Raw genomic sequence first — 14,161 nt, 5'->3', positions numbered from 1 at the left:
AAGTTTTCAAAGTCTATAAACTAGTAATCTCAGCAATCTTTGACGGACAAACTACTCCAAGAGATCTTGGGAATACTTTGTGCTCCCTTTCTTTGTCCAAATGCAAGGAAATTATTTGCAATTGTTTTCCCAATTTGGAAGGAATAAAAAGAAAATGTCACTAAGGATCATGCATGCAACAATACATACTAGAACCTCATCCCATTTTCCACTGAGCATTTAAAAGGGCACATTTGAAAATATATTCAAGGGCTTGACAGCGAATCTAAATTAGGACTCCATATCCAGGAACATTTGGGAATTTAACTGCATCATGTTGGAAAGTCTTCCCTGATGGGGAAGGGCTTCTTCAGATTCAGGTATGTGGGCCAAAATGATCAATTTGTTTCCAGTTGGCACAGCTCAAATTACATTCTTGACTCAGTAACACTGAACTCTTTCCAGCACATCCATTAAGGGAACTTGGCTCACGTTGAGGATGTCTGTAAGACCTAATGTCTATGAGAGCAACCATAACCATCACCAAGGGAGTATGGAACACTGGGTTCTGAGCAGCAGGGCCTTTACCTCAGCACTGTAACTTTGCATGAAAAGCCTGCTGAGCAATCCCATGCCAGATATCTCTGGGCATTTGGATAGGACAAATCCAAACTCCCTCAGCTCATTCACGGAAGCTCCGTGGACGCATTTTAAATAATTTTATTTAGAAACATGAATAAGTAGTTATCCCCCAGAAATAAAGAATACATAGCAAGTAGTTAGTTATGCAAGGAAATAATGCATTAGAATCAAGTAGGCTTGACCCAGACATGTTTCCACCCTAAAAAGACATCAGTGTATGGTGCTTTTTTCTAGCAATGTTCTAAGAGTTTAGCTCATGTAATTCACATAATGATGATAAATAACACTTATCAATTATTTGAAATGTACAAGACTTTGTGCTAAGTGCTTTACATGCAGTTTATACCTCATCACAACTTTGCAAACTCAGGTATAGATCTTCTATACCTTTCGGTATAGATCTTCTAATGGGTCACTGTTTTGGTCCTTGTGCTTTAAATATATCAACAGCACACCCTCCTCAGGTTGCATGACTTGCTCTAGCTTCTGCCTGGAATTCTCATTCTGAGATAGCCATAGGATCACTCCCTCGCCTCCTTCAAGTCTTTGCTAAAATGACACTTTTCCAATGAAGCTTTTTTTTGGTTGTTCCCTCTTTATTTTTCAAAACTAAATTTATCAGCACCTAACATCATTTTCACTTATTTATTTCCTCTCCCACCATCCTCATTAGAATGCAAGTTCTATGAAGGCAGGGAATTTTACCTTTTTTTATTTACTAGCTTGAATGATGCCTGGTCCATTATAGGTACTTATCAAATATTTGGAAGTGGTAAGTGGAAATGATGTGGCTTTAAGTAACAACCACTTTTATCATAAATTAGGCTAAAAACAAAAGCAAAATCTTTAAATAAATCCTTGTTCATTGTTTAAGGTTAACTACTAGTTGTGGTAATAAGCCATGTTCAGATCATTTTATCTAAACTTACTTTGCAAAACAAAAGGTTAAACAATTTAAGTGGGCAATACTTCTGAGTTTATTAGCAGGTATTAGGTGCAAAAATAGTATGTGACATCCTAGGCTTTGCTTTCCTGAAACTTCCAATCTCGGCAGAAAAAATAGAATCTGAAACAATTAGAAGGCAATATATTAAATAGTTATTTCTCATTTATTCTATTTATTCATGTAAGAAATTACTACCTTCGTGTGCAAGATATTCTGGGTGAGGTCCAGGAGGTATAGAAGTGAAAAAGATATGGTTCCCGACTTCAAGGACTTTACAGTTTAGTAGAAGAAGTAGGATTTACTACAAGATAAAACTTGCTCAATAAATAAAAACTTGATAAATGGAATAAAATGTGCTAAAATTGAATAAAAAGATAAAATACTTTGAGAGTTCATAAGATGGAGAAATTCCAAAGACAGTATATTATGAAGCACTAAACTGTAATCAAATGCCAAACTGTATGGCAGAGACAAAAAAATGCTATTGCCTATCACTCTTGCAATTGAAATACACCAGGGATTTTGGTAAGCTTTCATGCAAAAATAACATATGCCAAGACTCATATTTCTCTTATTTCCCTGTGAAAGGGCACTGAACATTAAACAGAATACAAAACTGAATGATGTTTCCAGCTGTTTCTGAGAGCAATTTCATAACCTCAGTTTTGTTCTTCACTCCCAAATTTTACAAACAAACTAAAAAGAAAGTCTAATGTTAATTTTCCAAAGATTAAGTTTAAAATTAAATTCATGCCAAATTGATGAAATACAACAAAATCTCATAAATGCAAGTTGTCACATCACATGTGAAGTATTACCTTCCAAAAAAAATAGAGACAAACAGAACGCCATCTATATTTCAACTATTTGTCCAATTTTTTTCAGATGGTTGCTGCTAATTATTGTAGAAAACCTAAAAATACACAACATAAAATAAAAGTAAAATTTACCTGTAATTCTGGTATCTACCTAGAAAATTGGTATATTTCCTTCTGTATATAGGTGCACATTTAGATGCAGATGTAGTGATAAATGTAGCTACTGGTGTGATTACTGATTATAATTTGCATAATGTTTTAGCCATTATAGTGAGAAATTGGACCACCATTCAATATGCTTTAAATACATGATTTCTTTTGGCTGCATGCTATTCCGTTTCATGGATGTGCCCATTATTATAAACAATGTTATGATAAAATAAGTATACAAAAATGTTTATTTGCTTTTCTGATTATTTCCCTAGGATGAATTCCTAGAATAAGACTAAAATGGTGAAAGCATTTTGAGACTCTATAAAGTGTTGCCAAATTGCCTTCCAAAATGTTACATGATATAAATCCTGTCCAGCAGAATCATGGAGTGATCATCTTCCCACACTCTTGGCAACTGGAGCACTGCCATATTCTTTTCCTAATTTGATGCACATTCATATTTTTTATTTACGTTGTTTTAAATATTGATTTAGAATGTTAAAAACTTACTTGAATTTATCTTAATATTTGTTAACTGTCTAGGATGTTGCTGATTTTTATATTGATTTGTAAGAGCTCTTTATAGTTTACATATAACTGTTTTATTTGTGGCTTTGCAGCTTTTTATATTTTAAACGTAGTATTTTAAAATTCTTATGTAGTCACATCTATTTTTTTCTTTGTGAATTCTTCTATTGTATTTATGATTAGAAAGTCCTTCTCAAAACTAAGACCAGTTAAATATGGACTTTTCATGGTTTTATTTTTACATTAGCCTATTAATACACATGTAATCACCTTGGTTTCTGATAGAAATAACTGATCATGTTTATTGAGTGAAGAGTATTTGCAAACAGTATACTAAATTATCTATATGAATTATCGCTTAGTTAATTCCCATAACCTCCTTATAACTATTACTTATATTAATAGTTATTGGCAATAACTATTACTGTCCCTTTTTATATGTGAGGAAACCAAAGTTCAGAAAGATCTATTTGCTTATCCAAGGTTACATGACTAAGTAAGTGATGTAGCTGGTGTTTGTTTGAACTCTGTCAGCCCCTAGAGCCTGTTCTCTTAACCACTCTTTATACCAATGTAGAATGGCTCTAGCTTTGTATCTTAGCAAATTATCAGCTTTCTGAACACCAAGTTTTGAATACTCTATCTGTTCTTTCTTTGAATTGTATTCATTCCTTCATCCTATATGACATTATTGTTTACACTAAGCTCTATTTCACAGTTAGCCATTCTATTGAATAGGTCTGTCTGCCAGTTCTTGTGTCAGCACTGCACCATTTTTAAATTGTTACAGCTTTGTAATGCTTATTAATGTATGCTATTAATGCATATGTGCAGTAGGACAAATAGTGCATTCATTATTCTACCCTTTGACAACTAACATTACTCTTACCATCCATTTATTAGTCTGAGCAAACATAGAATACTTCTGTTAGGTTTAAATACTTTATTATTTGGTCTAGGATGAATTGTATTAAATATTGAAAATTTTTAATTTTTTTTCAATTTCATATGCAGGAATATGGGTTAACTTATCGTTTATTCAAATACCCTTTGACATCAATCAGTAAAATTGTATAGTTTTCTTCATCTATATCCTGCATAGATAGTACTAGAGTTATTCCTAGGTATGTTGTACTTTTTGCTGCTATTGTAAATGGAATATTTAAAAGCTATATTTTTTCTTTATTGGAGTAATTAGGGAAGCAACTGATTTGTTTTAATACCTGTCTTACATTAGGCGCATCTTGAGTTTTGGGGGAAAAAAAGGAATTAATCTTCTATTGGACAGGTCTCATTCTGTTTCATGTTATATTTCAGTGCTCAGAAATTTCAAATAATGTTAAAGCATAACACTAACAACAATTATCTTTCTTCACCCCAAATTTAATGGGGATTCTTTTAGTCTTTCAACATTAAGTATGAAAAAGATTGTAAGTCTGGGATAGTTGTTATTTACGAAGTTAAATATGTAGCCTTTTGTTTTTAGTTTTCTAAGAACTTTTGTCAGGATGAGTGTTGGATTTTATCAAATGCCTTTAACACATATTAGAATGATACCTTTTTGTTTAATTTTAGATGTTATGATTTAAGATAATAGATTTCTAATTAAACCATCTTTGCCTTCCAGGGATTCATTCCCACTTATCCATCATAGATGATTCTTCAATTGATATTAATTTTTGCTGGATGTATTTTATTTAGAATCTATTCATTCTTACTTATTAATGAGAATAGGTCATAGTATTATTTTTATGCTTGTCTGTTTTGACATCCAGATAATATTAAATTTATAAAGTGAACAAATAAATTAACAAATGACAAATTATACTTGGAGGATGTACTAGATAAGCATTCCAAGAACGAAAACTTAATATTTATACAATATACAGAATTAACTTAGGTATCATATAGCTCTCAAATTAGTTCCCTTGGGGATGCCCTGTACTTTAGTTTTTCTATTAGGGAAAATGTCATTATATTCACTTAATAAATACATCCATGAATTAGACCTTCTTAATGTTATTTACAACAAACATTAACAAATGAGTCTGGGCCTGTTATTTGTCAAATATACATAACATTTAAGTTTTACTATAGTGCAATTAATTTATTTACTCATTTATTCAAGAAGTTTTATTGAGTATGTATTATGTACCAGCCACTTCTAGTGCTGATGGTACTGTGAGGAATAAGACAGATGAGGTTCTGGCCTTGTAAAGTTATTATTTGATATACATGAAGAATGTGAAGCTGATCAAGGAAAGCAATTTGCCCAAATCCATGTATGTTATAAATGAAAAAATTATTTTATTGTACTACCCTATAAGAGACTCAATGGAAAAATTTTCAAGAAGTAGCTTCCACATATGTGTAGTATTTTGCCATCAGTTTGACCTGACAGCAGAGAAATAGATAGGCTAACCCCTGTAAATATCTCTAAGCTCTAATTCTGCAAGGTTGCAAACTCTCTCAATTCACTAAAACTGCATTGCCAGGAATATGAAAAATAGCAAAATTATAGCAATATTGACTTTAACTCTTCAAAGGCTAGGAGTTATAATTATTACTTGTTGAGCACATTCTCTTTCAGGCCCTATACTCTGGACTATACATGCATTCACTTCAGCATCCTGAAAGCATTTCAAGGTAGGTATTATTATTTCCATTTTAGGCTTGAGAAAATGGAGATTCCGAATTTAAAATAAATTGTCCAATGTCATACATGTAGCAAGTAAAGGATCTAGATCTCCAATCCAGGGCAGTCTCTCTTCTATGCCTTTTTCACATGTATGTCTCATTACTATATTAACTGCAAGAGTATTATGTGAAGAATAAGTGCTTCTAAAATTTTTTAATCTGAGTTATGTTTTTAGATACTTCTTTTTAAAAAATGGCCAGAAATGGGAAAATGTTAATTGGCCTGCCAATCAATCATAAATAGGCAACAGTCCAAAAATGATAAAGAAATTGATCAAGTATAATGGGCTCAATACTGTCATGACTTCATTGAAGCCTTGATAAAAGAATAAGCCTTGGATAAGAATTCAAAAGTTATTTAAGTAGTAAAAACCTAAGGCTAAAAGTTAATTGACAGGGCTTTACCACAATTCTATTGAATCAATCCATCTTGAAATATTCTTTTTGGAGTAGAGAAAGGTACCAGTTTATAACTTTTCTCTGATACGTGAAACAGTGAGTTCTGGTAGAGAAGCAACCACATTTATTTATTGTTGGGTTACTAGAACCTGGCACAATGCTTGCTACATAATAGCCATTCAGTAAATGCTTCGGTAGATGAATGAATGAGCCTCTGTAGCCCTAGAGAAGTCAGTGCAGATGATAGAAAGACACCAGAAAGACAGTTAGCAGATCCAGTTCCTTGGCCTGATTCTGCTACTAATAGTCACCAATGTTGAACAGAGTTTTAACTTCTTTATGCCTCAGTTTCTTCATCAGTGAAGTAAACAGACTGAGCTGAATTATCCCACAGGTCTTTATTAACTCTAAAATTCTATGATCTCCAATTAATAATATCAGCATTTTCTTACAGACTTCTTACCCATCAGAGAGGTGAAGCTCTCACTTATCAAAATGACTCCCAAGCAGTCAGGGACTCTAACCACAAATTAAACCACTTGTAGCCTTCTTGGAAGTGATTGCAAGAGGTCCTATACCCCTGATACTCTTTTTAATAACTATAAAATAATATTTTTAAAAACTTTTTTCCCATGATTATTTAATAGTGCAAATAAATATATGCAAGAGCTGAAATTAATTGACACATATAATGACAGCTGTGTTTTTAGACATACATATAAATCTAATTTTCTAGAAAGCAGAAACATTACTCAGCCTCTCCAATGTACTACTTGTCCAACAACGGAGAAATGACCCAATGTTAACAAGCGAATACAGTCATCCTTCTTGCACAAGCTATAAAGTCATGATAAATCATTTTTCTACACTTAGGGCAAAATATTTATTTGTATTTAGAGGGATGTCAGTTTGGTTCTACAGAAATAAGAATTACAAATGGCTTAACTATGTAATACTTTTTACTTTTTCTTTTCTTTAATGCTAAAGTGGAAATGACTACATCATCTCCCACTAGGGATTAGAAATGCAAAATTTCAATAAAGTGTCTTTACTTTGACTTCAGCTGAGCAGAACTGTTACTGTACTGTCCTGCTTAACAACTGGCCCCTATCTTTGTAGGAACAGTCACAGAATCTACAAAGAGTTCAGCAGCCCCACCCATAAAAATCACACACCTGATCGTTTTTGCTACGAAGAAAGAATATTGTACCAAATCCCAGCAACGTAAGGGCTAACTCTGGGAACTGTCAGATGCATAAATGGGGGTAGGTGTTTTTTATATAATGTCCCAGTTTACTTTTATTGGTTACAAACCTTCAAAGAGATAGAATGTCAGAAGAGGAAAAAGACCAGAGATCTCTGAGCCAGCCCACTTGCCTTAGAGATGAAAGATCTAGGTCTCAGAGAGGTTCAGGTCTTGTCCAAGGTCACACCCAGGGGCCAAGCCAGGTCACAGACTTTGCTCTCTACTTCCAAGTGCAATTTTCTTTTCTCTATTACCACACAGTCTCTGTTCCTTGGACAGAATCACATTATTACAGCATTCCTCATTGGATGCATCCTCTGAGAACACAGCTGCTCTGAATAAGGATAGCTCAGGAACAAGGGGTCAGGGTATGGCCCATTCTCTTCAGAAATTTCAGAGAAGTTTGAAGAGGAGGAGGAAGGGTACAAGAGAAAGAAGTGATAATTCAAGAGCTTGAGCTAAACTTATTCTGAATAAAATTTTAAAAAGATATGGATTACAGGGGAAAAGAAATACCAATCAATGCTGTATCAGAAAATGTCTTCTCCCAAAATAGATGAATGGATAAGATGTGAGATACACACACACATGTACACACACACACACACACACACAAAATGGAACATTACTCAGCCATTAAAAAATAAAATTTTGCCATTTGCAACAACATGGATGGATCTAGAGGATATTATGCTAAGTGAAATAAGTCAGACAAAGACAAATACCATAAAATCTCACTTATATGTGGAAACTAAAAAGCAGAACAAACACATAAAGATAAACAAAATTAAAATGGAAAAAGGAAAACAGACTCATAGATACAGAGAACAAACAAGTTGTTACCATAGAGGAGGGGGTAGAAGGTTGGGGGAAATAGGTGAAGGGGATTAAGAGGTATAATTCTCCAGTTATAAAATAAATAAACCATGGAGATATAATATACAGCATAAGGAATATGGTCAATAATATTTTAATAACTTTGTATGGGGACAGATGATTACTAGACTTAGCATGATGATCATTTCATAACGTATGCAAATGTCAAATCACTATGTAGTACACCTGAATCTAAAATAATATTGCACATCAACTATATTTCAATTAAAAAATTCAAGATGATGTACAGAAAAGGGACTTGGTGTCATAAGAGTGACTAACAATAAACAAATCTCACTTACAGACCCTACTAGATTTATGATCACTGCCAAAACTCACAGAACATTCCAGGTGGAATGTTTTTGGCTGTTGGCATGGCCTTATATCTAGAATATTGCAGTGAAGTTATTCCAAATAGGACACCATCACACATCGATCCATATTTATTACCACAGCCCCACAGCAGGATATGCTGCCTGCTTTGGTAACTCAGAGTTCTTTTGTACAACGAACTGTGATTACTACATAAAGGTCAGTTCTCCCAAATCCCTGTAAACCATGGCACATCAACCCACCAAGATCATAGAAGCAATTAAAAGTGTTTAACCGGGAAGGTTGCCAGGACCAGATGGCTTCTGCCAGTGGGCTTTTGTTTTTGTTTTAAACTGTGCAACACTAGGGAAACAGCATTTATTTGCCTCATATCTATTTTATAGTGGGTTTTTTTCACATTTATAAAATAATGCATTCATCATAGGGATTCTCATTACATGGACATTAGAATGTGGGTGATAAGAGACAATAATAGAGACTCTCTCCCTCTACTCCCCATGTCCATTATGGCTCAGATCAGCTCAAAGTTTGCCATATATACTCTAATAGTATGTATGCATATAAAATCCTACTTCTGGAGGTAAAGGGTTCTTCAAGAGCTTTTGGAATTAGACATTAGGAAAGCAGTCAGGAGACTTTTAACAAGATAATCATTTTGCGCTACAAAACTACTCTGCACCCCTAATTTTTGTAGTTTACAACTACCAAACATGACACTTATTATCGATAAGATAACTGTATCAGATAACTTATTTAACTGAGATAATGATACTGCTTAGAGTCTTATTTAAATCATACAAACATAGGGTTGCCATGGATCAAATCCTGGCTCTAATTTGTTTTCAATAAATTGACCTTGGGAAAACCATATTCTCTTCTGACCTTTGGAGACTATTATTATCCATAATTAAAACAGTATGATATTTGCACATTTACTTAAAGTACAAAAAAAAAAAAGGTTGAGAAAAAGACCCAAATATATACATTGAATTTGGTGTATGAGAAAGTGACATCTCAAATCAGTGAGAAAAAAATAAATTTTAAAATAGTATTGAGACAACTGGATAGTCACATGGAAAAAGAAAAAAATTAGATCAGTACCTCACACTGTACACTAGAATGAATTCCAAATGGATCTGAGAGCTGGATGTAAAAAAGAAAAAAAAAAAAAGAGGAAAACATGATTAATTCCTTAAAACATAAGAGAGGAGAAAGCTTCTGTAAATATAACTCAAAATCCACAAGCAATAACATATATACATACATACGTATGTGTATATATATAATATGAGCAATAAAACCATATACGTGTATATATTTACGTTTTTCAAAATATGAATAACAAACTGTAAAAATATACTTGCAACTTAGTTCACAGGCACAAAGATCTAATACTTTAACATAGAAAGAGCCTCTAGAAATCTGGAAGAAAAATACCAAAGCCCAAAAGAACAGTGGACAGAAGACATGAACAGACTTCACCCCAAAAGAAAGACAAAAGGCCCTCAAACATATGAAAAGATGCTTAACATCACTTATAAGAGAAGTAAAATTCTACTAAGATACTCTTTCCTATTATTTGATTGGCAAAAATTCCAAAGTTTGATAACAACTTAGTTGACAAAAGAAGCAGGGATTCTCATATAATTGCTAGTGGGAGTACAAAGTATTAGATCTCCTATGAGAGTTCATTCGACAGTACCTAACAAAATTACATATGTGTTTTCCCTCCAATCCAGAAACTCATTTCTAGGAAACTACACTACAGTCATGCCTCTATAAATACCAAAGAGCATATCCACAAGGTTATTTGTGACAACACTGTATATAACAGCAAGACACTGAAGAATTTCAAATACCCAATCAACAGGGAATTTGTTGAATAAGCCATGGTCATCTACCCAATAAGGTGCTATGTGGTTATAAAAAAGAATGAAGAAGATCTCTTTAGACTGTTATGGAATGGTTTTAAGTAAACTTAATAAGTGAAATAGCAAGCAAGATGTTTTTATAATGAAAATCATTTTGTCCAGGATAGAACCTTGTATTTTTAAACTTGCTTTATTACACATGTATATATGTTATTTTTAATATATAAAGACTTTTAGATATTCTTAAAACCTTTTAAAGAATTCCTTCAGTGTGTGACTATTTTACTTGTCCTCTGGTAAGATAAAATTAGGCTTCAGTCAATACTTAAGTATTTAAAAAATTATGAATTATAATTATTTTAAGTAATCCATTTCCTTCTCAAAAGTATCCTGCTTGGACAATGAGTTATATATGACTATACCTACAGGGGAATGGGAGAAATGGAAAAAAATGGAAGCAATACCTCTCTGCTATATCTTTTACCACAGTTTTTACTTCTGAATCACGTAAATATACAAAATAAATAAAATTTAAGGGAAAGAAAACAATAAATTCTAACAATGCAAACAAATTCAAACAACCTAGTCTGTGCATCAGACTACTAATTTAATCCCAAAGAGAAAATAATTATTTCAAGTGACTTTTGAATACAGTTTACCTTATTTTGAGTGCATTCTAAGGAAAAAAGTTGAACTGCAAAACCCCTACATTTTATTCAATAGTTTCATTGTTTATTTGTATTATTAGTGTTATAATTTTGAAGCTTTTTGGTGTATAATGTAGAATAAAGCAAATAAGTAGAAATATTATTAAGAAAACAAACATTTTTAGTGTAAGAGAAAGGAGTTATAAAGTCAAGGAATTTTAAGGAAATACTATGTAATGTTAGATTTGAATTGGAAATGTCATTATCTACTCATGACATTCGAAAAAACATATATATTCCCTATCTTTTCACTAAAAGGGCCTAAGAAACAACACCCCAGTAGTCAGGAACATAACTAGCACCAAGATCTTGCTTTCTAATGATCATTTTCTACTGAAAGAAGCCAGAGTTCCTTGGAGAGAAGACTAATTTTATATTTGGGGCAGGAAAAGTTCCAGAACATGAGGCAATTTGAAGGGTTTCCTCTTGACCAAATGCGGACATCAAAGAGAATGTTGGCACTTTCTTAAAAATTGAAAGAGAACATTTGCCATCCTTAGAGTTGATTTTTATACTAACTCCTTATTCTAAGGGAAATGTATTAAGTCATCCTGCATTCACATATCTAACATCTTAAGACAATGAAGGGAAACATTTTTATAGAAAACTGGCCTGTAGAAGAAATAATAGAATTAGAATTAGAGCAAGTGAGCTACAGAGAGCAAATGTGGCAAAATGCTAACAATTGGTGAATAAGGTAAAGTTGTATAATGGTGTTTGTTTCCTGTTCTTTCAACTTTTCTGTAGGTTTTTAATTATTCAAAATAAAAGTGGGGGGAAACCTCAGTGTTATGGGAAAAAGCTGAGGAGATGATTAGATTAAAATATACTAAAGATATAAGAACCAAATATAATTCATGAACCATGATTGGATCCTGGTTTGGAAAAAAAAGTTACTATAAACAACTGAGGAGGATAGTTGGGGAACTTGCGTATGAACTGGATATTAATAACATTAAGAAGTATTATTAGTTGTCTTTTGTGTGGTAATGCTGTTACGGTTATGTAGGAGCTAAATACTGAAGTCATTCTGTCTGCAAGTTACCTTCAAATGGTTCTGTGAAAACAATTCTAGCTATCTGCATAGATCAGGGAAGATAAATTAATAGATAAGATAATTTCATAAATAGAAAGATAGATAATACACATTTGGCATATTGCTAACAATTGTTGAATCCAGAAAGTATGGATGTTCATTATATTATTCTTTCAACATTGTACTAACTTTAAAAATTTGTCTAAGAAAATGTTGAAAAAATTAAAATTAAAGACAATATTGGGGGGGTTATAACAGCATTACATATAAATAAAGTATACAATTTGTGTACATGGTCATGCCATCTTAAGATTCAGCTTCTGAATAAATGTTATTTTACCCTCTTCCTCTACTATCCTGTATTTTATAACACAGAATGAAATTAACATAGGAAGGAAATTGGGGATGCCTTATTGGATTGAGTGGACAATTTTGGGTTTAGTGAACATGAGATTAAGAAAGTTGAATTACTATAAAATGGTCCCTTGACATCCATGTGTGTTAATTGGATCTTGTTGGCTAGTTCTGCATTTCCCAAAGGAAGGGAGAAATGTTGATTTTCCTACTCTCTGTTTGAGTCCTTCCATTTAAACTCAGCCAAGTGAAGAATAACAATAATCCTCCCTGTGCACATCCTCTCTACACATCAAACCTCCCACGTACATACCAGTGATACACTAATTTAACACACCGATTAAAGACTCCAATTACCATATTCGTATAACTTTGCCTTTAGCTCCCTTACTTCCACTGCAGGCAGAACTGCTGTTAGTATTTCAGATGAGTACCTTGTCAATCCTTTCAATTTTGCCCATCACTGAGTCCTGGTTCTAAGATTAGACCAAGACATGTTTTAGAAGTTTAGCTCTTTCTTTAAAGTACTGTGTTCCCCAAATTTACTTACGTTAAAAAATTTTTTTACCAAAAGGTGCTAAAATATTTAGAATATATATAACTCAAAGTTCATATATTTGATCAAGTTCTGGATTCTCCTTTGTTATTTCATTTTGCTTTAAAATTTTAATCCTTGCCATTTTGCTTTCCAGTACTATTATATTTTGCTCTGGAGAAAAGAGAAAAAGAGAGAGATTTTGAATTCATGGATTAACTCATAGATGTAAGGAATTATTAAGACATTTGAATGAAGTAGTAAATTCCTAGTTCACTTTTAAGTGCCAGCTGATATATGTCCCTTGCAAGTCTTCCCAAACACCTAGACAGGGACCAAACCAATCTATACCCCAGTAACTTGCACATTACAAGGACTGGTAAAGACTCATTAAATATTTCTTGAATGAATAATGTATCCATCCCTACAATGTTTACCATATTGTGGTATAACTATTTCAACATATCAGTCTCCCTTCAATGGATCTAACATCGAACGTTTTTATCTTGGTTGAGTGAGATGATGAAGGATAGTCTTGGGAAAATTAATCTGGCAAGAGTTTCCAGGGAGAGGGGTAAATTTGAGGAAGAACACATTGAAGGAATAAGGAAGACTAGCTGTATATAATTTGTATGTAAAGCCACAGAAATTCCTTTAGAGCCGAGGATTGAACCTAAGATCAGGGACAATCCATTCCTATTCTTAGAACATTAGGCTGATGGCACAACGAAGCCCAGTGACTTACTTGTGTGGCCTTGGAATTAAAGTTAAAATTCAGGAACTCATTTAAACCTTTAAAGCCTTAGCAAAAAAGTAAGATATTGTATGGGAGCTATTTCAGTGGCAACAAATCTTTGTAGCAGAGATTTACATTGCATGATTGTGGCAATTGCTTTATTTTCATTCTGTATATTTTAGTGAATCCACGTTGCCATCATTAAATATTTATTCAGTACTTCTGCTAAGTTGCTGTAGCAAAATGATTTTTTAACATCTCTTTCTATCTAATTATAGACAAAATAGATAATATGAATATAAAAA

General features: G+C 32.9%; 1 protein-coding gene across 28 annotated transcripts in view; it reads right to left on the bottom strand.

Moving 5' to 3' along the window:
• The window catches only part of DLG2 (discs large MAGUK scaffold protein 2), a 2,077,851-nt gene that overhangs the window by 955,938 nt on the left and 1,107,752 nt on the right, over window positions 1–14,161 (bottom strand). For 16 of the 28 annotated variants that reach the window (XM_067038359.1, XM_067038349.1, XM_067038350.1 and 13 more), the window contains one exon: window positions 9,719–9,760. The exons of the other annotated variants lie outside the window; for them this stretch is intronic. In XM_067038359.1, the coding sequence (XP_066894460.1) occupies window positions 9,719–9,760 (42 nt within the window). The remainder of the gene's footprint in view (window positions 1–9,718; window positions 9,761–14,161) is intronic. 28 annotated transcript variants of the gene reach the window in all.

The sequence above is a fragment of the Kogia breviceps genome, chromosome 7, assembly GCF_026419965.1.
Source record: "Kogia breviceps isolate mKogBre1 chromosome 7, mKogBre1 haplotype 1, whole genome shotgun sequence".
In the NCBI taxonomy this organism is placed as follows: domain Eukaryota; kingdom Metazoa; phylum Chordata; class Mammalia; order Artiodactyla; family Physeteridae; genus Kogia; species Kogia breviceps.
The sequence above is the reverse complement of the archived record's forward strand: the minus strand, read 5'-3'. Positions and strand labels throughout refer to the sequence as shown.